The sequence below is a fragment of the Corvus hawaiiensis genome, chromosome 3 (genome assembly GCF_020740725.1).
Source record: "Corvus hawaiiensis isolate bCorHaw1 chromosome 3, bCorHaw1.pri.cur, whole genome shotgun sequence".
Taxonomy (NCBI): Eukaryota; Metazoa; Chordata; class Aves; order Passeriformes; family Corvidae; genus Corvus; species Corvus hawaiiensis.
The window spans coordinates 72471825-72497530 of NC_063215.1; the positions used below are offsets into that span (position 1 = coordinate 72471825).

A 25706-nucleotide genomic window follows, 5' to 3' on the forward strand; every position below is an offset into this window, starting at 1 on the left:
TAACTTGAAAAGACAGTATTTAATTGGGTTGATATTTTTTTCCTTACAGGCTTTTATGTGCATGTAAAAATTGCAACTGTCATGCATTTGAAAAATCTATTCATGTGTTTACAGTATATTGATCATAATAATGTATTTCTAACTTTATACACAGTGTAAAAATAAAAATACTTAGAAAATAATTATGCCATTTCACTTCATGAAATTTGCTCTTTTAAAATGAGCATAAAAATGATTAAATTATACCTTCTAACAACTCTATTCAAAGCCAAAATACCATGACTTAGAACAAGGTATTAATTGGAACAGTCTTCAAAGTTTAAATCATTAGCTTATACTTCTCCTTGAACTATGAAAAGCTCATGGCAAGGTTCTTCATTTATGTGTGCATAGGAAAATTTCTAAAAACCAAAAGGTGAAGAAAAGTTGCTAAGCTTTGTTTTTCAGAACATTAGTTTTAATATTGGAATGTCCTAGAATGCTGTAGAGTTGATTGAAGTTAAATAGGGCTTGGCCGGTCTGTGTCCGGTGCTGGCTCTTGTTGGAGGGATCCTATGTAAGCCATGAAGCTGTTGTTCTGATGGCTCCAGTCGTAGTAGTCTGGAGAGAAACTTAAAAAGAAAATAGAAGAATTAGTGACTGGCAGATTGGTTCTGTAGATGCCTGGTTAGAGAACATGGGGAAAAGGCAATCATGCAGAGGTAGTTCTCATGCTGAAGTGCAAAAATAAAATAACCCCAAACAGGTGCTCAGGCAGCTATTTATTTTTCTGATCTGTCAATTATTTTGGCCCAAGTGTTCATTATCTCTTTCCTGATTATCTTGGTTCGCTAAAGACCCTCCCCTTTCTGATTTGCTGTTCCAGAAGGTGTTTGAAAATCCCAGAAGTGGTGCTGCTCATCCCTGCCAAGTCCTGGCACTGCAAGGGCCTGTCAGAAATCTTCCTATGTCTGTGTCCCAGAGGCTAGGACATGGTTTGCAGCTCTGGCATGCTGTCTTTTCTCCCATGAGCAGTGTGACACATGCATGTGGCTGGTTTAGTTTCCACTGGGAGCTCTGTGTGTGTTACTAGTGTGGCTGGTTCCCTGATGGCTCAGTGTGGCAAGGAGGGTGCCTCTGGCTCTAGGATGGATACCAGGCTGGCACAAACCACCTCCAGCATCCTCCGTGGGCTTAGTTACTATGTGAAAAATTAATTAATGTAGGAATAGGATGACTGATAACCGTAAAGAGTGAGTGTGCAACTTTGTGAGCCCAGACCACGGCTCAGTAGATAGTAAGTATGCAGTCTCACCTGAGTGTGACAAGAACTAGATCTGGGTCTGTTAACTACGGCTGGCGATTTAGCCAGCATTTTAAGATGAATGGTTACACAAATCTATTCGCGCCATAGTGTAGCTGCAGGAGCAACAAAGGAATAACACGACTGAGACTCCTTTCAGGGCAGGATAGAGTCCTGTCAGTGCCTTTCCTGCTCTGAATTGGGTGCTATTGTTTTTTGTGTGAACTGCTCCTTCCTGCACAGGAATCCTTACCTAAACCTCACAGCTGTGCAGAGAAAACAGTATTTTTGTGCCAGTTCTGGGTTGTGTTTCAGCAGTTCAGTGGATTTTCCTGAGCTTTCAACAGCTGGGAAAGCAGATGCTCCTTTTCATTTCACCTTCAAGACATTTAGCCATGTTACAGGGCAACCTAAGTTGAGAGGCTTCTCGCTACAACCATCAACACCTGCTGCCTGTGCTGTCCAGCTTTTCCCTTCTCTCCCTGAACAGCAAGACTGCTCTTGCTCTAGGCAGCCTTGCTCACACACTTGAATGAGTAGAAGTGGCACTTCTGAAGCCACTCTTGGAAGAAGCAGAGGGTGATACATGCAACCAAAGTTCTGACCCGAGTTTTTCAAAGAGCAGCACGTTGTTACAGTTCTTAAATTATGTACCCATTTTCAATTTTGTGTCTTTGTAGTCTCTGTGGGGCCCTCAGATCCCCACAGTCACTCAGTGCTGCCTTTCCACTTCCACTTCCCCTCATCCTGCTGGGATTTATGCAGCAATTGCAGCTAGACAATTCACATCCGTCTTTTGTGGTGTGTCAGAGTTCCTCCTCCAGTTTCTGTTTGGGAAGCAAGTGGTTCACTCTTGTATCTCACCTGCCCTGTGCCCCCTGTGGTGCAATATTCCAGGCTAGATCATCATCACTGTCGTATCTGCGGGGGTTGTCAAAGAAGTAAGATCTGGGACTGAAGCCATGGCTTGGGACCATTCCTGCATTGGCCTGGGGGAAGGGAAACCTCAGTCAGTATTTGCAACAGATATCAAAAGCTGTTTATCAACTGCTTGGTGCCTGACTTCTAGGAGTTGCTGCCAACTTACCTCATGGTTTCCAAAATAAAACATACAATTTTGCATTTGCTGAAGACAACTGAAATAATTTTACATTTACTGTTCATCTCTACCAGCACAGTGATAGTCTACTGATCTCAACAGCTTTTCCTTATCCTTATCTCTTAGCTAAGACATGACCCATTCCTGAAACCACCTTCCCAGTCTGCATTCAACCATTCTGCTGAATTCCTGTCCATCCAGGAGGCTTCATGCTTTTAGCCAGCTGACTTGAAGTGAGCACTAGGAAGCAGCCAAGGAGCTGAAAGGAACATGAAATGCCTGAAGAGATTCGATTTTTATGTCCCACATTGGTAATGCTCCCTCCTGGTGCCTTACCTCCCTTCCCACAGGAACTGATCATGTTGAAGCTTGGCGCCCTGCTTAGTGAAACCACATCTGAAAAGTCCCTTAGGCCCTCACTGAGCAATTTCAGTATCTACCCTGTAGTGCTGTGAGGGTCAAATTCTGAGGTCAAGTCCTTTGATAAAACAGGGAAAGGGGTGTACATGTAAATCTTTCATTTAGAGAGTGTTTTCACTTTATTTCCCTGTGAATCATACAAGAAAACATACAAGATTCAAGAAGTCAGTTTGATTTCAGAAACAGTGCAGAGAGACATCTAAGACACTGCTGAGCCTCATGCACTGATCCACTGCTCCCATCCCCAGGGAACAGGGGTTCTGTGTGCCTGTGGATAAGCCAGAATGACATCTTCTCTCTGGCCTTAAGTAGGAGAGCAGTTTAATCTCCACCTTTATATTATATGTTAAATGACTTTGACAAAGATGAAATGAAGATTAAGTGCATCTCTGTCATGCCCTCATTTCCAACATTTTTCTGGTTAAAGGCATGGCAAGGCAAAGGGCCATATGCTGCAGTAACCCTCTGTCAGCACCAGAGCCAACTGACAGCTCGTTCCAGCTCATCTGTGGAAAGGAGATTCATATTTGAGCAATGCTGAATGCAGGGCTCCCTCTACTCAAACTTTTTGTTTCTGAAGTCCCAAATGAAGCAAGTAACCAAAGCATTATTTCTCAGGATTGTTTATTAAAAATAATAAATAAAGAATATTTTTGACTTTTACTTTACCAGACTTGTTGTTAAGATTTTTTTTACCTAAAGGAGGGTTTGCTTTAATTCTAACCCCATGCTTTCCGGCCAAGTAGCAGCCTACAGAATGCATTCGCCTAAAATCATGCGGCCCTTGGTCTCCCTCTTGTGGCAACCTCACATTGAAGTTCAGTGTTCTCTTGCTACAGTCTCTTCATTTTTTGTTCGGTTCTACTTATTTCCAGTCTTCCTCTTAATATTTGTCCTATGTTAGAAAAGAAATCTATATATGACCTAACCCATGTGACAGAAAATGTTTACCCTAAAAAAGGTATCCATAAAAGAAGTGATATCACTGATTGCCTCTTCTGAACTGTGTCATTATGGATATTTAAGGCTTTCTGCAAATCACAATGCAAAAACATTGTTTTACTGCACTGCTCTTGTGAGAGAATACTGCCTGTCTGACTCCATTTGAGCTCTTGTTTGATTAAGATTCCAAGTCGTCATGGGATCAGCTTTTTGAAAGACTACTTCCCTTATTTTCATTCTCTGTGAATCTCTCACACACTATCCAAACTTGGCCACCAGGTCTAGCCTTACTAAACTCACTTTAAATGGAATGAGATCTTTCTGTGGTCACTTTTTAGAAGAGCAGGACCTCTGGCCTGTATTTAAAAACATTTCTTCTCTTTGCAGTTGTCCATGTTAACTCCTAGGCAGGAGTGAGGTTGAGATATTTTTGATCACAGACACTGGGATCCATGGGGTGCAACATCAGGTATTACTTCCTTGTTCATCTAGGCTTTATCATTGTCTCTGAAATGTGCATATGAGGATAAAACCCACCACCTTGTCTAGAAAGTTATTCTATTATTTGCTTCTCTTACTTGTGCATTTACCATTCACATCCCTTTTGAGGAATATTAGCTTTGGTTTCATTTGGCCTACAGAAACAGAGACATTACCTCTGTGATCCTAGTGAGAGCTGGTATTCTCTGTGTGCCTGTCAACCAGCTAACCTGGAGATATTGCCTACAGCTATAAAAAGGTGCTTGTCCATCTATTAACTATCTAGATATTAAGGACACTTACAGGGAATTATTCTTACAACTCACACCTTAATCTCTGGTCTTCTGAAATAGCAAACAAGTCAGCAAGTGCTGATTATGGCCACTGGTCTTTGACTTGGAAAAATTCAGTGGGTACAGGGCTGAAAGAATTCAATCTATTATTTCATAATCCCATGGAACATTTAGCACACCACCATTTTCACTGCTCTGTGATGAAAGGTACCAAGTTTGGATAACAAATACGTTTTCCTCTGACTCCAATAAAGTGCTATATTATCTCAAAGGGAAGTAGTCCCTACATTTAGGAAAGTTCCTGATTTTTAAGGTAAACTGCCTGAGAAACACCTGGCCTTCCTTCTGAATAAACCTGATGAGTTTCTTTCATGAGGAGTTAGCATAAAGAAGTGGGAAGTTTCGGTTGCTTTTATTCTGCCAAGGACACATGGAAAAAGAGAAGTCAGAATATAAAGAAGCAAAAGATCCCTCAGCAGCTGAGCCCTTCAGACCTGCCTGGATGTTACACTAACAAATTCCACTTACCAGATCTTTTGTAGGGTTTCGGACACGGAAGAAATACACAACCAAGGAAGTAGGCAAGAGCTCCCAGATGAAAAGGATCACTCCAAACACTATGTAACCTGCATCTCCCAGCTGACATTTCAGATCTGCCTGTTGAAAAGTAAAAGAGAAAAGTGTCTAAAAATAAAGATGGCAGTTCATTTAAAGGTGCAGGAGACAATGCCAGAAATTCCATTCGGTAGAGCCAGATAAACGTGGCTAATGATTAAAGGCCTACTAAAAAATCAATATGCTGTCTTGGGTACATGACTTCCCTTTCCTCCTCTGCTATCTTTCCTTCAGCAATATCAGTTTAATGCAACGGTCTTCCCAACTTAAAAGCCTGGCAAGCAATTACTTGATGAAATGATCAAATTCAGACAATGAGAAACTAGTTTTCAGTCCTTTTCCTGCTGGGACTAATTGTAAAGGAACAATCAATGGTCAAGGTCATTGCTTTTTTTACAGATCTGTTCAAATTGGTGCACAATCTAAGGTTGAATAATCCCACTGTCACTGCAGCATTAGCTGTGATCTTCTCTCTAGATTTCCACCATTTCCCATAGCTACAGAGGGCAAATCCTGTCCTTTCCTGTGTTTTGTACAGAAGAGAAAAGGGTGTTTCTGACCAGTGACCTGAGGCAATACATGAGTACATTTATTGGGCTGTAATTTAAAAAGTGACTTTTGATTCTGGTACCAAATTGAGTACCCACTCCTTAGTTCTAGGCCCTTTACATATAGTTCAAATAACTTACCCCAAAACCCGTGCAACCCTAATGTCACAAGCCAGAATAGATGTACAAAAAATGTAGTAGTAACCCAAGGTCTAAAAAGCATTCCAGTGAACTCCCAGTGAACAACCTCTGCCTCCAGAGGGCAAACAGGAGCAAGCAGTCTGGCCATACCGGCCCCTGTTAGTCCAGACTGTAGGAGTCAGAACAAGAATTGTCCCCTGCAAGGGGTCAGCAGAAGCACCAGCAGCTCTTCGGGGCTCAACAAGAGGGAAAATGTTTGATTCAGGAGGCAAGTCAGAGCCTAATGCCCTTCTGCCTAAACCTGTGTTCTAATTCCACTGGCAACATCTGCACTCCTCTTCTGTGCACTGCAGTAGGGTTGATTAGAGGTCCCTTGACAGACCCTACTCAACTAACTCATAACAAGGTCCTCTGGACAATCCTATCCTACTCTATACCTACTTCTTAATTACAGTTTTACTTACTGCTCAAAGGAAATTTGTTAACAGCTGCAGGTTTGCTTGGCCACCCTGGCAATGCAAGGTCCTTGCATGGCTGGGAACACTGCTTCGGGTCTGCAGCTGCTTGCTGATTGCAGGGGAGACATGGGATTTTAAGGCCGAACAAAAGATACTCATGATCCAGACCCAGGCCTGCCATTTTGCCTAGCCTTGAAAGAGCTGGAAAAATACTGGGACCTAACCACATTTTTCAAAGGAGAGAAAGGAACTGAGTGCTGAAATCCAATAAAATTCAACAAAGAATCCCCTGCTATTTCCTTTAGTGTTTTATTACTGTTATTTTTCAATGTAAATTGTCACTTGCACTTACAGGTTGGGAAGAGTTGTAGCCTTATCCTCAAACTACAGAGATTATCATGCTAATGCCAGAATCAAAGTAAATAACCTCACAGCTCTAGATGGCAGTGGAAGATGTTATGATGTCTTAGAGCTGAGCATTTCAGTGGAATCAAGTACTGGTTTTCTGCTTGTCTAAGTACAATACATTCTTTATAATGGACAAAACACCTGTTTTAATAAAAGGTGCTCTTTCTTTTGACAATAAAATCGAGGTTAAAAAAAGATCAATTTTTAAAAAATTATTTGTCTAGTGGTTACTTCTTTCTTTTAGCACAGAACTGGGGTCTGTATCCTCACACCAAAACTATCACAAATTTGTATTCCTGGAGCAAAACAATCTTAGTGTATTGAATTAAAAAAAAAAATAAGGTTTGAATATATTTATTCCTCTTGTGATAGCATTTAGGAAGTCAATCATCAGGTAGAGAATGAGGTTTTCTCATTAACCAATATTTTCATACTTGCCTGATCTGACACGTTGTACCAATCATAATCAAAAGAGTTGACTTTCTTGGTTTGAGAAAACGATAAGATGAACAAGTTGTAGCAGGCTCGTGAGGTATAAAGCAGTATAACAGTCACTCCTATACTTGTCACCTGACAGACAGATGAGCCCTGGAAGAGATTTAAGCACAGGTTGTTATTCATAAGGGAAGTTGAGAACAACATTTCTTTGCATGGACTTCGAGAGCTGTCATGCTACTCTGTCTCATGCGATTGACTTTTTGTCTTTCCTTCTTTGGCCAATATATCTGATTCTCTGTATAATCCTGAATTTTATCAGTACAGTGGTTTCCAGGCAACATTAGCAGTTCCAGCCCTTACCAAGATGGGCTGACTAATTTTTGCATTTTATTGAACAAGTGCTATTTTCAGAGCAATGAAAACACATAAGACCCACGCTCAGTATGAGGTGGCATGACAGGATGCAGCCTTCAGCACTGCATTAGCTACAGAGCATCCTGTGTCAGGTGCTGGCTAGCATGATGCAACCTTGCATCTTTTTACAACTGCTTGCTCTGCACCAATTTCATAAGTACAGAGCAGGTCATAGCAGTCAGCAGTTACACACAGCACAGGCAGGAACAGAACATCCTGCCTTAGCTAATGTCAACACAGAGCAGACAAAGTGGAAGCACAGCCTATGGGCAGAGTGACCATGGCAGGGCAGTCTGAGTGGCAGCTTGGGCACAGGGGCAGGAATGGGACTACAAGTGTGAAATTGCAACAGTTCCTGAGCCCTAGAGAGAAAACTGGACAGAGCCAGGGAAAGAGCCTGATCCAGTGAGAGGAGTAAGTGCCTGACCACTGTGTCAAGTGGGGAGGGTCACTGTCAGGGGCTGAGACTCCAGCATAGGAGTCGCAGCAGGAAGGAAGGAAGGATCCAGGAGCCACGGCTACAGGGATCTGTGTGAGTCTGATCACAGAGGAAGGCAGATGTACAAAAATGGGACTGGCTTTGAAAGAAGCTCAAAGTAAATTCTTTGTAGTTGGCTCTGAAGTAATGCTTTGACAGCCAAAGGAGGAAAGATCAGTTAAAGTGCTGTGTGCATTTAGAGGAAGTTGCCTTGCAGTCATTTGCTTCTCTAGCCCTGCCCTCTGCCTCTCCTGGCAGATACCCACACCAGGATGATGGATTCCTTTCATCTATGTGAGAGAGGGAGGCCAAGAGAGAATTTGCTTCTCCCTGTCACAGGATCTTTTAAACCGGTGGAGGAGACTGGAAAGTCTGCATCCTATTCCCTCTGCTCACACACTCTGCTTCCAGGTTTGCAGCTGAGGGGCAGAGGTTCAAAGCACTGTGGCAGGCAGAGCAGACATAGCAGAAGGGCTAAAGGAGTATCAGGGGAAGTCACCAAGCCACCATGTCCTGAGTTCCTGGACTTCAGGAGACTACCAGGGCTCCAGTGCTGCTCACCCATGCTGTTGGGTATTGACCCTGCAGCTTTGTTGACCCAGCTCCTCTGCACTCCCCGGTGAGCATAAGTTAAGAGCAGCTCAGGGAGTGTTTAAAAAAGCCTGCGCAAAATGAGCTTGCCTGTTTTCCCAGCAAAATAACATTGGTTCAGTGAACAGCCAGGCTCCAAAAATACCCAGTGCAGTCAAAGTCTCTGAATTCCAGCTTATAACAGCCTGGAAACACCACCATTCCCCAGGCCATAACCTGCAGCCATGTCAGGAGTGAGCCAAGAGACTACAGATACTCAGGAACTGAAGCCATAGCAGGCAGTGGCAAAAGCTGTGGCAATACCAGCAAGCAGGAAAGGCTTTAAAGAGGAAATGTTTGCTAGGCACTTCTCTGTTCTCTTTCGATACTAACAAGTCAGTGATGCTGTCATGGAAACCAAGGGAGAGAGAGCAGAGAGAAGCTGCTGACTGGCACATACCATATCCCAGCTCAGTGGCATTTACAGATTGCAGATAGCAGAAGCAGAGAGCAGAACGGGGTTGGTATTTCCCTGTCTAGATTTCCTTACATAGCTGTCATTCTTTAATAGTTAATAGTTAAATGTGTGGAGATTTAACAGACTTCCATTCCACCAAATACAAAAAAGGGGATAAAACTCTCCTGGTTTACTTCCAGTCTAATATACTTAGTGACTCAGTGAAGGGAGAGGGCAGCAGTGAAAGTAAATCCACAGGAATCATTTCTCAGTCACAGGCCCCTGCAGGAAAGAAGGGGAGCCTCAAGCTAGTTGTGTGTCCCACCACATGACGCATTTAGCCAGCACAGAACTGGCCCAAGTCAGCACCTAAGGGCAGGGCTGTGCACCTCCTTGGTGCTGGCACAGCCCTGGCACAGAGTGCCAGGATGGTTCCCCATGCCAGGTCATAGAGATGAATGTTTTCACATGTGGTCACAAGATGTATGCCAGCAAATGGGAGATGCAAATAAAAGGCTGCCAGGACTGATGCCTACCTACACGCACTACAGAGCATGCATTATCTCCAACACTATTTCTGTCATATCACTGCAGAGAATGGATTTTTCTTCTCTAGCTAGTTTTTTGGCATAAGAGTAGCAGATAAAACCAGGATGTTTTATTCACTGCCAATTTCAGTCATCTGAATCCCTAAAGTATGTGCAGTCAAACCCTACTGGAAGTCCTCAGAGAAACTCCCATTTCAGGTCAGCAGAAAGGAGGAGCAAAGTGCTCTTTAACTCTCACTTCCACACCCAAACTTTCATCAGCTGAGTGTTCTGTCCTTCCCTGTCTGCAGTAATGTTAGAGATTCTTGGGGTTTTGTGAAATAGCTTGAAGTAAAGAAGACTGAGTTTCCTGCAGGAGGAGCAAACAGAACAAAACCAAAACCAAACAGAAACAGAACCAAAGCCTCCCTTAGGTTAATACTGCTTTGTTACAGAGATTTATGCTCCTGTGATTTACATCACAAGAAAAACTTTTCCTACTAATAAAAATAATCCATTGCCAGTGCCCTTTGGTCAGCAAATGACAGGCTTTGAAAGAAACAAAACTAAGCTGTGTTTTTAAATCTTCTATTCAGCCCTGAACTTTTAGCTGTTGTGCAGTGTGGCCAGATTTGATTAAACAGGAAGTGTACTTATTTCATCTGATTAAGTAAATGGAATTTTATGATAAGGTTTTCTAAATAGCAGCTGAACCTCAGATTTTTAAAGGATTTGTTGTGGTAATGGCAATGGGTTATTGGTTAAACTCATAATTTAAGATTTAACTGTCTTCTGCAAATGCAAGGACTTTTGAAAGCCTTGTTTCATTATTTATAGATACAAAACATCTTCACTGATTTTATAATAAACACTGCATGCTTATGTGATGCCACCCAGCTCCTTGACCACTGAATGTGTCCAAAGCTATAAACGTAACAATATTTCTTTAAAGAACATCCTGTAGAGTAATAGGAAAAACTTTTCACCCCTTTCCCCCCAGCTGACTAAGTTACAATGTATTAAGTCTTTTAAAACACATTCTCATTATCTGTAGGAATATATATAAGAATATGCAAATTTTAAAAGGGAGATTCATATTTCTCTGTCTGGTTCATCTTCAGCATACTGCTACCTTAAACAGTTAACTTAGTCAATGATTTGACAAGCTGAAGGATTTTGAAGTGTTGGCCACTTCCATGTAGCAGTACTGAAACGATCTTCAGACAAGGGACCCAGAAAAAGCAGTGTCTGCTTGAAAAAGAGCTGTGAGAAACCCCAGCCAAAAAGTTCTGCAAAATCTGCCTCAAAAATACATATTTGAGATCACTGGTTTTAACCAAAAGCTCCCTTGCTACCATTTAGTATTTAATTCATGTATTGAACAGGATTGCCAGCCAAGTGCAGGCTGTGAGGTTTAAGGCCTCCAGCTCCCAGGCTTTGTGGTTTTGCCTTGCACTGCCCTTGTATCTCAGAAGGTACTTGAAAAGAACTGAAAATGTACCTTACCTTGGACTCCAAGTAAATGTTGGCTAAAGACATCTTGGAGATCTTATACAGGCAGATGGAGAGTGAAACAGCACACAGCACAAACAATGTGTCATTAATTGCCACCCGGACAGAGACAATGATTTTTCTCTCTGAGTTCTGTGTCCTCACCAATACTGCACATGTTAAATTCACCAAGAGGAAGAGGAGACTTATGAAAAGAGAAGCCAGGTAGAGGGGCAACCTGGGAGAGTGAGAAGAAAACAGTTTTAGCAACACTGTTCAGCAAGTGTCAGTCATGAGATGGAAGTTGCACTCTGAGAAATGCAATCCGCCCGTGCTGGGCTGCCACAGCTGACAGAGTAACCAGCTGCCTGAGCCAAAATCAAAGTGCTCCAGATTGCTGGAGAGATTAAAGTAGCTCATTTCAAACCTGTTTTTACAGTTGCACAACAAGCTGTAAGTAAAGAAACTAATATCAAGCAGCAAACATGGAAGACTGCAGCAGAAATACAACAGCACAGTTCTTCAACACTATTTAAAATATACATGTACCTTCTTAGACCATGCACTTCATATACAGCAAAAACCCTCTGCCTACTCACTGCCAGAGGAAACCTCTCCAAAGGCTGAATTGCCTGGAATGGACTGGTTTTGACCCTGGTTTTACTACACTGAGTGCTAATGTTTGCCGTCAGATTTCATATCAAATTAGGTAAGTGTTTAACAGCAGGAAAAATCTCCAGGTTACTGGTTCCCTAAAATCCATCTCTGTCTCTTTTCCTAAACAATTTGGTCATGGTCAACCTCTTGAAAAAAACATCAAGAAATTTAACTATGCATATTGATTCTGGGTTGGCATCTTGCCATCTAGGCCAGGAAAAAGGTTTGTTTACACAACCACAGCAGAAGACCTGGAGCCAAAATGTGACAGACAGAAGCCCAGGAACTGGACTGGTTTTATCCATCTGGTTTTTTTCCAACCTACCCATCACTGATGCCTGCAATATAAGCATACTACATAATCAAGGAAAACACCTTCTAGTTCCTCTTTATGCCTACACAGAACTCTGGGGCTTTCCATTTAAAAAACCCCAAAAAGCATGTTTCCATTTCAGGTATTTGCTTAGTTCATCGTCATTGTTGACCAAGGCAATGATCATGAACTTACTGATAAGATTCATAATCTGCAGTCACTGAACAAGAGGTTTTGGCCACAGCTTTTCATGCCTGTTGGGAACTTTGAATTTAGCTGACAACAAACACACAGACTGTCCCCGAGGAATCCAGTTCTCATTGTTTAATAATACTTTACCCAGTGGGGATCTTTTCCTTTCACACATTCATATTCTTTTGCGTTAGCATCAATGCAGCTACAAAGCTGAAGCACAGCTGGCTTCTTTTCAGAGGGCAAGAAAGGAGGAGATATATCTTTGAGATACTTTAGTGTGTTACAGGGAGAACTGAAAGCCTAAAAGCTTGTGAATCAATGCCCTTCTTTCCAGCTATATCTGGCAGTGAGCAAGGATGCTGTTTTTTCCTTGCCAGGCACGGAAATTCCCTCTCAGCAGGAAGATTGTGCTCATTCTTAACTTTCCAGGGCAGGGCTCTGTTTTTAGGATAAGCAGCCGGAGGTAGTTCCTTTAAACCTCATAGTCTAATGCTGGAAGCATTGCAGTCCTGAAGCTCCTCTCTCACATGGTTTCCTCTGTAGTGGTGGTACATTTAGAGCTTTTATTAGTATCTCAAAAATCTTTAAATAGTGGTCACATGTCTTCCTTTCCTTCCCCTTCCAAAGTCCCATCTCTGGTCCCCTTGTGGGGGTTTATGAGGAAAGGCACACTCTTACATGTGGGACAGTAAGTGCATGCTCTCCTTTTGCCCACCTCAGCCCGAAGGACCTCCTGCTGCAGCACAGCCTGCATGCTGGCATGCAGCATCAAGCTGGCTTGCAAGCAGCAAGGCTGAGGCTTCCGGGCCAGGCTCCTCCTTTGCAGACTTTAGCAAAAAAAAAGAAAAGCGCTGTCACGCTCTCGTGCCCACACACTCCCATAAGTGCCAGGGTGAGCTGTTGTGGCCAGTCAGTTGTGCAGCTCTTCACATAATGATCTTCCAGCCCCCTTATTAACATGACGTGGCCATGGAAATGGCTGCCTGATTTGACAAAAGATGCATTGTTGCTGAGCTTATGGATGAGCATTGATGGACAAGCAGGCTGTCTCTCTAGGGGAAGTTTTAGGGTGTCAGCAGATAAAAGGCAGAAAGTATCTTTACAACTCAACTACAAGGGCACCTGCAAGGCATGAAGAAGCATATGGAGTTTTATAGAAAGCAGAAAAGCTGGGCAGGAGTGGTGCTTCCAGATTGCACCAGTGAAAGTGCAAGTGAAAGTTCAAAAGCCTATTGTGCCTAATCCCCACTTTAGGACTAGGCTTTAAAGGAGCTGCGTGTAATCTGGTTTGGCTGGGGAAGACACATGCCAGGGTGTTCTGTTCTTTTTGTGTCACGCTGAATGCACCCATAAGTTTTTCTTTGAGCTGAAAATAAAACCTCAGATAAATGCAGTGAACTTTGCCTTGTTTAACAAAATCTATTTGAAACTACTGCATTTTGTATGTGGTTTCCTCTAAAACCATGCAGTGTCTGAGACTTGTGGGTAACAAGACATGCACACATAGCACAGCAAGCGTCATCCAAACCTGGTGACAGTAAGAAATCCCCAAGCCCAGGGATACAGGCAGAAGGATGGTTTAAATATGAAATTCAGCTTGCACAGGCTTCCCCTTGACCTCTTTTACTAATATGGTGAAGGCTGTGCTGAGTAGTTTGCTTAAGAATCTGGATCCCTGATAGAATTTTATCAACTTTTTTTTTTTTTTTTTTTTGGTGTCTGAAATGATTCTGATTTCTGAGACTGTGTCAATGCATAGACCTCAGTCCTACCTCTCAGTTGCCCCATTTATGTTGCCATTATCTACTGCAAAAATGACAATACCAGGTAATAAGGTCTGACACTTATTAAAGAAAATGGGGGGAAAAATAAAAAAGTGGACATTCAGTAATGAAGAAAAATCAGATTCAGTAAGTGCAGATTACAGATCCATCCATAGACCTTGCATCTTTCCATCATCCATCTCTCCTTCAGGATCTGAGCCACCTGATCTAATGAAAGATGTCCCTCCCTGCCCATGGCATGTGGGTTGGACTAGATGATCTTTAAAGGTCCTTTCAAACACAAACCGCTCTGTGAGTCTGTGTTCTCCCACTAGCTTGTTAAAATTAAGATTCAGAACTTCATCTGTGGGTGTGCACATACTACACCACTTCAATTGCCCTGTGTAAGATAGGAAATGAGGTCAGCTTTATTAATATAGCTCTTTTAGACAGACTGACCACACTCATGCCGAGATCTAGATGTGAAAACAAAATACAACTGAACACCCTTACCAACAGAGCTGAACAAGAAAGAAAATGCTAGGCCAGATCCAAGAGTGATTTGTATTAGAAATCCAGTAGGGAAGAGTCAGGGCAGACATGTAGCTGTTGTGAGGAGAGCAGTCTGTGCATGAGTAATTCTAGCCACAGTACATTAGTACTTAGCAACACAAATGCCCCAAGAGCTATGTGCAGGTTGTGACTTCATAGGCATTGACTAAATATCACAAGTTCCCTACGCTTCAACAAAGACATTTTCAAGCAGTTTTCAGGAATAAAGCCTTGCCACAAACATCAGTAACAGCTGAGGTTCAAAGCTTCTACCTCTCACCTCTAAAGCCATGCAGGAACCAGTCCACAGACAGTCCTACGCCACCCCGACCTGCAGCCCAAGCTCCGTGCAAAGCGATGCTCTTTGTTTCTCTTGCCCACGTGCCCCATCAGGGGCAGGCACGCCCGCACTGGGGGGACCTGCCTGGGGTGTGCTCTGCTTGTCCGCCAGCCCAGACTCTGGGATTTTCTGCCCACAGGAACCAGAGTGCAAAAGGTGGGTTTAAAGCTGCAGTTCAGCCTGGAGTCCACATTCCTGAGTCAGCCATCACACCCCACATTTCCCATGCCCTCACCAGCCCAAGCACAGCCCACCTCAAGCCTGCTCTCACTGTTCTGCCATTATACCAAACAAGGTTCCCAAAGCACTTGGTCCAGATGATTGCTCCACAAGCTGTGTGAAAACCCAGAAGTCTAACAAATTTCCTAGGGCAAGGACAGTGATAACATTTGCCCTGTTGATACAGTACTATGCTCTCCTAGCAGCCAGCAAGTAACAAGTCAGGTTTCAGTTTAAAATTATTCTGTTTTCCTATCCGGAATTCGTGTTGTAAATTCTTTCTTTAGAATGGAGACAACCTCTCTCTCTCTCCCCCCTCCTTCTAAACAGCATTGCCCAACTGAGGCTTTTAAGTGCTGCCACAACAAACATTAATTTATTGAGCTCTTCCTGAGCTTTCTGGACATTACTGCCCTTTGGGGTTCTTTCAAGTACATCCTGACAGCTTCTTCTCCTCAACAAGATGCCAAATGAATCTCTCCACCTAAATGCAAATCTACCATAACCTCAACTCTATGGAGTCAGGGGAGATTACCTATAAACTCCCAAATGCATCATCAAATTGAATCCATTCTCCCTAGCTCTTTCCCTTCACAACTCGTCTGTCATCTTCCCAAAACTTTTAAGACTTTAATCACTCTGACTTCACAGGTTAAAACATACCCACTCCCACTCATTCCTGTCAAAAAACCCAAAACATCACTCTGCTTCTTCAGCACTGGATCTGAATTTACCTAGTGATACAAGTACACTTGTACCAGTAAACAAACCCCCAGAGTGGGTGTTTTCTGCTTGCGTTTGAAATATTTGCCTTTGAAATATGTGACTGTCTAAAAATTAACCTTGTGTTGGGAAAGGACACAGTCTCCTCCTAAAAATCATGGGAAGAAGGTGGCTTCAGAACCATCATCCTAAAACATTGGTATACAAATATGAATAGCTGAGGCATGAGTGCCACAAATCAGAAAAGATGTTTCTCAAACAACAGGGCTGCTCTTCTTTACCACATTGAATATTTGCATAGTTCTTACCTGTATTTCAGTAGCTCTGGGGAATATTTTGACTTAGCTTTGAAAATCACCTGCAAAACAAAAAAATATTGCATCAAGTATAGAATACACGTCAGCAAAGAAAGACACTGTGATTTACAGCAGTTCTGTCTCACAGGTCACAAGAAACGTCATGACAGGTTTCATTACATAACGAATTTGCATGGATTGCTTACCCACGGCAGGCAAGCTCTTAACAAAGTAGAACCCCTCAGCAGGTGATCAGATGCACTTGTATAGAAATTTCTACACTATTATATTCACATACTCTGGTTTAGGAGTAAGGTCCTTTAAACCAGTATTAACAAGAGGATCAATGTCAGCATAATCATAGAGGGAAATTATTATAGGCTCTTACATGACCTAACAGTACATGTCTCTTACATAGACCAGCTCACGTCAGGCCCAATGTTCCCATGAACAGCCCATCATAGCACCCTGGCCTGAAATTAGATATATACATTTACATTCATCATACATTGCCAAAAAATGTCATCGAGAGCCAAAATCATTGTTTTACTCTGAGGTATTATTTTGCTTCTGCTGTCTCTTCACTATACAACAATATGTGCTTTTACAGAGAGACAGCTCAGGCCCAGAAGTTAGTTTGCTGTAACAGAAAAGATAAAATACTGACAAGTTTTCTGTAATGTATCTAGGTGCCATCAGTCACAGGTGTTTAACCACTATCAGAAATTATACAAAAATACATTGCCATATTTTATATCTTATTTATTTAAAAATTACGTGACAGTATCACTGGTTTTTTATAAGCTAGCATGGTTTCCAAACAAACTCAGTTTACAAATGTTCATTTAAACCAACACCAAAGCACACTGGTTACTAGTAGTATAAAAACCCCATGACATATGACTTATTCTGGGTTGTTTCCTAATCATTTTCTCCTCAAATTGTGCTATCTTATCCATTTAACTTGGTTTTGCATGCCCTTTAGTAAAGTTTGCATAATATTTGCTATGATTATTATGCTTTCCCAGGGAAACGGGACTTACATGATCACAATGTGTCTGTAGACATGTGTCTGCCTCTCAATCTCTTTATCTGTCCTCTACTAATCTTAAAATACTTCAGAAAACTGATGGGAAAATGCCTGAAGTATCAAAGACATGATCCTTTATCACCCTTCTAAAAGTCAATGACTCAAAAGAAATAAGGAACTCTATAAATGTATCTAATATATGTCCTCTGTGAGGAGAAGCCTACACAGTGATTCTACACGTCACCTGATATTAGAGAGTCTGCACAGCAAAATATTGTAAGAAATTCTGCAGTTATGGGAACAACTGAGAGTCAATCATGAGACACAGATCTGGAGAAAATCAGGCTCTACTTGTTCCAGAGCTCCTGGAACAACTTGTCATTTAACTCCTATTCACCATAAACAGCTGCCTTGACATGGAAATTATTTTTGTGATGCATCAGCCTGCTTACCACTAGCTGAAGCAGCAGAGAACACTGAGTTTTTAAGCAAACTGAGAATAAAATTGAAAACTTGGGTGGAAAAACTCGCTAAAAATACTCTGCAATCATTGATACTGTTTTCAAATAGATAACCAATTTTTTCAAATATATCCCTGGTAGTATCCCTTATTGAAGAGTTTTGTGATTCATTCTCCAAATTCCTGGATCATGAAATCTCACAGGAGTTCAGGAAGAAGTTTTAGGCTGATTTATTTACTTGTTTTTGAAAGGAAAGGTACAAGGGGCTTGCAAATGTTCTGCATTTCTGCTGTGCATAAAGAGTAGCTGTCACTTTTAGAGAAGGGATGAGGTTCAAGACACTTCCCAGATGCTTTTTGCACAAGATTTATTGCCTACCCTGCTTATTCTGGAAGGGAGAGAGGGAACAGATTTCTGACCTCAATGAAACTAAACAAGTAATCCTTGTCTCTAGGGCCATTCCACAGTCCTCACCTATTGTGAGTAGCACTTACACATATTGTACTGTTAATTTTGACACCTCTCAGGAGTTGCACTGAACAGAAGAGTTCAGAGCCTCTGCAAAGAACTCCAAAAGACAAGCAATTTCCAGTGGGCAATGAGTTTTTCTGGGTTCACAAAACCTAGAAAATGTCAAGTTCCTGAATACCATCTCCAGTGGTTCCCCAGAAACAATCTACTCATTCCCATTAAGTCACAAAACACTCCTGTCACATAAACCAACCCAAGACCACTACCCAGCAAAATCTCCATGGATAACTTAGGTAAAACCAAATGTGATGCTCCTGCTGCAGATCCAACAGCATCTCAAGATTCAAGATCACCAAAACAGCTGTTACTGTGATTCTACATTTGGTGAACCTGTCCCAGGTGATACACATTCTGAAATTTTCAGAGCAAAATGACCATTAAGAAAGAAAAGAAATATTGTACCAAAAAAAAAAAAAAAAAAAAGATGCTCTATAGAATGAAAGCTACAGTATAAGGCATGGAGAATTCTTACCAATTCACTGCTAGGCAGGAGCACAGGCAGCCAGATTCTGCCACCTTTGCTTAAACACTGATGGGGCTTAGTTCATGAGTAGCCCTGCTGGAAGCAATGGGATCGTCATGGAATAAAGGGTTATTCAGCGGGAGTAAGGATGTCAGAAGCTGATCTCAATATACCTTACATGTGTGGGTGCAGCTTTTTGCTTTTAGCAGACACTTAGCTCAAGAGACTGGTTGCTCAATGGCCCCTCCTCACAGCAGTGTTGAGAAAGCTTCCAGTCAATATCTGAGTCATCTAAGCAAGTCTTCCAGCAAACCAGAGCAAACCAGACTATTCCTAAGAATAGACTAAACAGCAAACAGAGAGCAGGCTCTTTTAAAAAGCTCTTTCAGAGAGGCCCAAGATGAACATGGAAAACGTGGTGAAGGTCCTTGCTAATTTTCTTATGTCTAAAGGGTTACCTTTTAGTCTTAAAAGTATTTCCCCTTCTGCTTGTTCTTTGAAGGAGAAATATCCTGTTTTGACTCTCTGTTTCTGCCAAAGGATTGGAAACCTCAAATGAGATTCTCTCACCCCCTCCTCCGCTCCCCTGAGGTATATGTCTGGCATATAAAACTGCAGAAGTTCAAAAGGACTCCAAAAACCTCTTCATACAGCCAGCAAAAATTCCCATTGCAGGAGCTGATGTAAACAGTTGACCTTAGAGACATTTTACCAGGCCCCAGGAGTGGGGATGGCATGGGACCCATCAGCAGCTTGCCTGCAGAGAGCTCTGGAGAGCTGCTGGGCAGCAGAGCAGGCACAGGGCCAGGCTGTTTCAGCTGATGGGGGTTCCAGCTAATCCGCAGCCACTTTGGCTCTATAAGTATCAATTAAACAGCTGTCAAAGCCAAGTCAGATATTTCCAAAGCAAAAGAAAAAGAAAATCTCCATGGAACAATTTTCATGTCCACGCTCTGATTTAGCTGCACTGATGTGATGACTGGCACAACCCTCTGCTGTACTCCAGTGCTAGCTGATCAATTCACTTTTACAGGAGCTACAGATCAGCTTACCAAAAAGCCCCAGATATGTGGTGAATGCTTGCCTATGTCTCAAGCTGATCCTCTGCACAGGAATGAAGTTCAGCTTTATTTACCAAGTCTCATTTCAAAAACCCCGTAAGAAACACAGCATGCACTTTTTCTTCCCAGTTCCTTTCACCACAGTCCCTCTCTTCCTCTGTCACACTCCATGCAAACTTCCCTTTGAAACCTGAAAATATGCCACGACCTCATCATCAGCACATTTACCTTTCTTCTGCTGTGTATCTTTCAGTCCCAGGCCCACCTTCCCCTTTCTCTCTTTCTTCCATGTTCATTCTTTTATTTGGATCAGATTTCCCAAAATAGGAAAGTTTTCCCTCTACTCTCTAAATTCTATGCAGTTTGTAAGGTCTACAGACATGGGCAACATGACTCACTACCATACTCAGTCTTCCACGAATTGGTAAAAATAGTCCTAAAAGGATGGGGATGATTTTGGGGCTGACAGCCACAGTAAACTTTCAAGTGTAGCTTTCCTATCAAATTATTTTCTAAGTCAAATGACCTCATTCTTCATGTCAGATGCTGACAGCCAGCCAATCTGCAACTGCAATCTGTCTTCTGTAGATACAATACTAAGGGCAACATTTTACAGCAAACGTGTTTGCTGATGCTTTACCATATGTAGTTAGACTCCCGTGTAGCCCTAGATACATCTAAAACTTGTTTTGAATTAATAATAACCTTTACAATATATGTTTTATTAATTTCTGCTAAAAAAAATTCTCCTAAATAAAAAACCTTCTCTGTTCTCTCACTTGTGAGAACTTTTGAAATGCTATCCTCAGTAATTAGAGAATGAGAAATTTTCTTAATTCTCCTCCTAGAGCTAACATGTACCCTGGTTCCACTGAAATACACATAAACTTTCTGAAAGCCTTGTGCTGTTTTTACCCCACCCTGCCAGGCATGGCCAGCTCCCCTCTGAACTGTCTTACTCTGTGCAACTTCTCTTCATTTGAAAGTCCCTGATTTTATCAGCACTACCTGGGAGGCAGGGTAAGCTTCTCATCCTGATGCCAAAGAAAAGGGAAGATGGTTAGGGAGGAGGAAGGAGAGGTAAAATCTGCCTATCAGCCTTCTCCACCCATACTGTTTCACAGCTCTTTAGCTCAGCACTACTTTCCCTCGATCCTGGAGAAGTTCCCAACCTGATGACAAAACCTAGAGCCCACCCAACTGTTTTCTGTGCCGGGCCACAAGGGAGGCCTGGGATTTTCAGTGAAATTTATAGCTCACGGTCTTTGGCCCTGACCTTGTTCTTTGAGTCTGTAACCCTCCATCCTAGCCTCCCTCCTGCTTCATTTGTATTCTGTTCCCCAGGGAACTGCAAAGTCTGAGCAAACAGGACAAAGTGAAGCAAGTCCTTCTCTGCCCACCCCTCACATGCACTGAAAAAGGCAACTTGTTTTATTTCCCAGAGCCTCTTTACTCTTTTGCCCACAGCACTAACTGTAAAGCCTGAGGATTCATCTCAGTGTCCCCTTGCTAGGGACAGGGAAGATTTGGGTAAGCAGGACATAAATAAAAGAGTACCCAAATCCTGGAATCCTCACTGTCTTCATTATCCTGGGATCCCTCACTGTGGGATCCTCCAATTCTTTCACTTTAAAGTGGAAAATATGTTATTAAGCAGCAAAATAAACCCTTGGAAGCTGCATGTGTGGGGCAAATATCTCCATGGGATTTTTTGTTCTCTGGAGATGGAAATGCATTTTGGCTCTCTACGTGGTGGATCAGGATCAGGGAGCTGCTCCGGCTTGGTACAGTGCATTTACTTGCTGGTGTTGTGCTACTGTTTAAAAAAAGTTCTACTAATCTCATCTTCACTTGAGATTTATTTTCATGATTTCCAAGTAGGCAGAGGGCCTACTCTCCTGAGAGGGTAGGTCACACTATTATTTTTCTTTAGAAGGGAATGAATACAGACACAGGCTTAATAAATTCTAATACACTTACTTATTCCATTAGAGATCACATTAATTTTCTCCAGTATGGGATCTCTGAGAGGAACTAATATTCTATAAACCTTATCTGCAGCGCCCTTTCTATTCTGCCCTAAGTAGGGCATTAAAACTGTATCAAAAGACCCTGAACTTGGCTCTTAATCCAAAGATCCCTTGTTTTGAGTCAAAACTATTTTGATTATAACTTCCCTTTCGTTCATAGGTCCCCTGCTTTAGCAACCTGCCCCAACACACTAGAGCTTCTGCTGCTGCAGCTGCCGATGCTCAAGTCTGGGAACAAAACTCTGCTGTGCTGACATCATCAGGGCCTATTTGTCTTGCTACACATAAAACACAGCTGAAATTCCCTATTGCTTTGGGATACCTATTAAAAAAGAGAACAGTTGTGGCTAACTTTCCATCAAGTTCAAAGGTGCTTCTTATTCCGAAAAATGCCCCCAGGCACTTGCCAAATGAGTTTTTTGTTTGGCCAGGAGGATTTGCAGTATTTTTTAAATCACTTTTTTCTTCTCACATCTACATTTAAAAATTTTCCTAGCAGTGACACATTTAGAAATGGTGGGTGCTGTACAGCAGATAATAAAAACATATGAATTCCAGAGACCCATAGGGTCTCTTCCAGTGCTCTGTCCCTATGCTATATGCAAATCACTTCTTCCCCTCTAGCTAAGCACCAGTGAAATAGCAGGGGTTTGGTGCAATGAGACACAGCTGCAGACCCTTCTTGCCTGCCTTCTAGAAAATAAAAGGGTAAAAGTTGTTTCTAAACAGGTCTGTGAAGTTTTAAGCCATTACTGGAAACAAAATTTTATCTCTCCACCCCTTTCACACTAGTTCTTGCTTGCCTCCTGTGGAAAGCTAGATGCACGTTGAATACAAGATGCTGAATTTCAAGCCTAACCACCTTTTAATGGTTAGAAGTAAAGAATTAATAACAGTGAATTAAAAACATATGCACTTATTCTGTCATATATTTGTACAATGGCTATGCTGGTATTTCTTTAACTTTCATTTTGGCTGGGGAGATATTTGAGATTAAATTTCACTGACAGCAACTAGCTCCAGAGCAAACAACAATACTAATCTTATGTCTGTCTACAGCAACCCAAGATATTTAAAGATTATGACACATATCACAAGCCTCTGAAAGTCCCTTGCAAATACTGTTTCAAAAGTCTCACAGCAGCTCTTCAAGACAGGTAACTATTCCATTCTCTTTCAGAGGGGCTCAGGGGAAGATCATGAGGACTCAGGATGACAAAGCAGGAATTCTGTCTCAAAGGCAGAACCAACAGCCTTAGCATTTTCTCTGTTTCCAACCACTGACTTGTACTTCCTGAACACTATCAGACAACAATGCTAAAAATAAGTTAAAAGGACAGATGTGTGCATTCTGTGTGCTGTCTTTTCAGATCTTCCTTAGACAAAAGGAATGTTACCTGCAGCACTAAGCCTCCTGAGTGCTGACACTCTACTGCACAGACTGCTGTGCCCCCTGAGTCTGGGCTTCTCTTGGCCAAGAGCCAGGATGCTGCATTCTGCCTCCAGACTTCCACAGCAGCCCTCCATGTGTGTCTGAGGGAAGAGTCTGACCTAAGGCTATGACTTAGTCCCAAAACTGTGATGGGATGGACTGTGTACTGATGGGCATTTGGCCCTGGAAAACTGCACAGTTATCAAATGACTCTCACAATAGCTATGGGATAAAGCATGGGTCACCACATGCCTGAGCTGGATTTGAGTAGTATGCAGATGAAAGGTTCCTGTAATCCCTTAATATATCTCAAGTACCAGGGAGCGGAGCAGGGTGAGTTAGCAGGCGTTTCAGACATTGAATCCATAAAAGCAAACCTAAGCACAAAACTGGGTATGTGGTTCTAAGTATTTAATACCCTCTACAACTCAAGTGATCTTCTTAAAGCTGTCATGCTTACCATTGCTGCTTTTCCAGCTCTGGGATAGCAGCCCTTGCATGCAGCCTGATGTCTCCAGCCAGGCTGTTCAGAATTGATAAGGCCTGTCATCACTACAGAGCACTGTTAAACACTGTGGGGACTACAGAAGCATCAGCCCCAGGCACCGAGCTGGTTCCAAGTGGGGCACACAACAACACCCAAAGCATCCTGAGCACTGCCTGGTGTGCTCCAGGGCTGGCTGATGCTCTCCTGACCAACTGCTCCTGCACTGGGAAAGTGGACTTTGATCAGGGCCACATGAGTGCAGGCTTGGCATCCTGCTCCAGGCACTACAGTGGGATTGAGGAGATAAAGAATCCAGTCTCTGCCCTCCTGCAAGCTTCATGTGAGATCTTAGGCAAGCCCAGCAGCCTTTCTTTGTTTCAGCATGCCAATATCCCATCCTTCAGCCGAGTGCAAGATACCCATGGTCATTATAAATATTTCCAAGAAATTCTAGCTTCAGCAACCTGGAGCACTGTGCAGCTTAACTCATCTGGCTTCTTAGCTGTCCGTGGCACAGATACACTCTCAAGACCTCTTCCTGAAATGGAGATACTATTTCCTTTATGCCACTATACAGCCAATTTACCTTTACATCAGAGAGTCCTTGAAATAGAGGGTATATCTCTGCGCAGCACTCGGACTTATTGGGGTCCAGAGTCAAAGCTGTTTGTAATACAGATCATTACAGGAATTTGGGCCCACAGTAGGACTCTATCAACAGTTTCAATTGTTATACACTTAATAGAAATCTCACTCAGAAACACGTTAGTCAGCTTATGAAAAACTGGGACCAGGGAGCTGTTGCTGGCAAAATCAGACATTACAATTCTGACTGCACACAGAGATCCAGGCTGGTAAGCCAGGAGGTTTTTAAAGTCTAATAACAATAATAAGGTATAATAATAGAATGACATTTTGGGTGTCCAAATTCCAAGCTCTCCTATACATTTTTTCTCCAACCTTTGAATTAAGTGACACACGTTTTATAGACAGTAGACATATTAATTGATATTCTCGCAGTGATCACTTCAGGCTCCGGTTTCATTGTAACACTGATCACTTGCATATAGACCAAAGTTAAAATACCCAACTAGCCAATTGAAATTTGCTTTTTGCATTGCCAAGGTACATTTGTAAATTACATTTTTCTCATGATGCTTACATAATAAGGCTTTACCATTCAGTAAGATTTAATCAACTAAATATCTGTTGCTTACCTGTGTGAAGTAAAGATTCATCAGGGTCAGGGTGAAAAACTGGAGGCAGACTGGGAAGCAATAGAGAAGCCAGAAGATGAAGGGGCTGAGAGAATTTGCTGTGACAAAGTCTTTGAAGTAAAATGAAAAGAGCACTGTCCTAAGAGAGGCCCAAAACAGGCACAGAAACAGAAAGACAGTTTGGTAACTGAACCTCTTGTGCCTGTAGTGAAGGACCAGCCAGAGCTGGACGTAGATGAACACAAAAAGCAGTGAATAAAAAACAGTATATACAATGGTCAGGCCCAGCTTCACATACGGAGGGACAGCTGGCGTCAGGGTCGGCGGAAGGGTGTCATTTTTCAGTTGGTCCCACTCAGGGGCCTCCATTTGATATCGGGAATCGTCAGAATTATTTAAGTTTGGCTGCCGCTGTTGCCTCCTCCTCCTTCTCCTTTCATCTTCCTACAGCATAGGAATCAAGAAAATGAAAGAAAACAAGCTGCACTTCCTCTTTGGCAGCTCACTGTGGGCTGGTAGCACATGATCACAATTCAGAATGATTCATTAGGACTGCCTTTGTCAGCAATTGGCAGGGAACAGCTCAGAAAGCTGCTCTTTGCTGATGTCTCTGCACAAATCTTTACCATCCTTAAGAAACAAAGAAATCCACCAGCCCCTGAACGGTTTACTGCAAATTTTTTTCCTAAGGAAAATTTTCTGGATTTTAAATGAGTTAAGTAATGCTCTATATTCTACAAGAAGCAGGTGCCTGACATTTTCCCAGTGGCAGCCACATCATGTCTTTGTAGCTTTTTTTTTGTCTTTTTTCCTGCTTAACAAGTACTTCATTTAGCTGCATTTTGTTAGAAATCATTTTTAGCACCTTCGAGTAC

The 25706-nt window shown here is 42.3% G+C and overlaps 1 protein-coding gene across 1 annotated transcript; it reads right to left on the reverse strand.

The window, feature by feature from the left end:
- GPR137B (G protein-coupled receptor 137B) lies at positions 1–25333 on the reverse strand. Its single transcript, XM_048296833.1, has 7 exons — positions 24832–25333; positions 16132–16181; positions 11077–11299; positions 7125–7274; positions 5045–5173; positions 2147–2271; positions 1–611 (listed from the first exon to the last, which is right to left on the reverse strand). The coding sequence occupies exons 1-7, from the start codon at positions 25198–25200 to the stop codon at positions 500–502; spliced, it is 1158 nt and encodes a 385-aa protein (XP_048152790.1). The 5' UTR covers positions 25201–25333; the 3' UTR covers positions 1–499.
- Between the last annotated feature and the right edge of the window lie 373 nt (positions 25334–25706).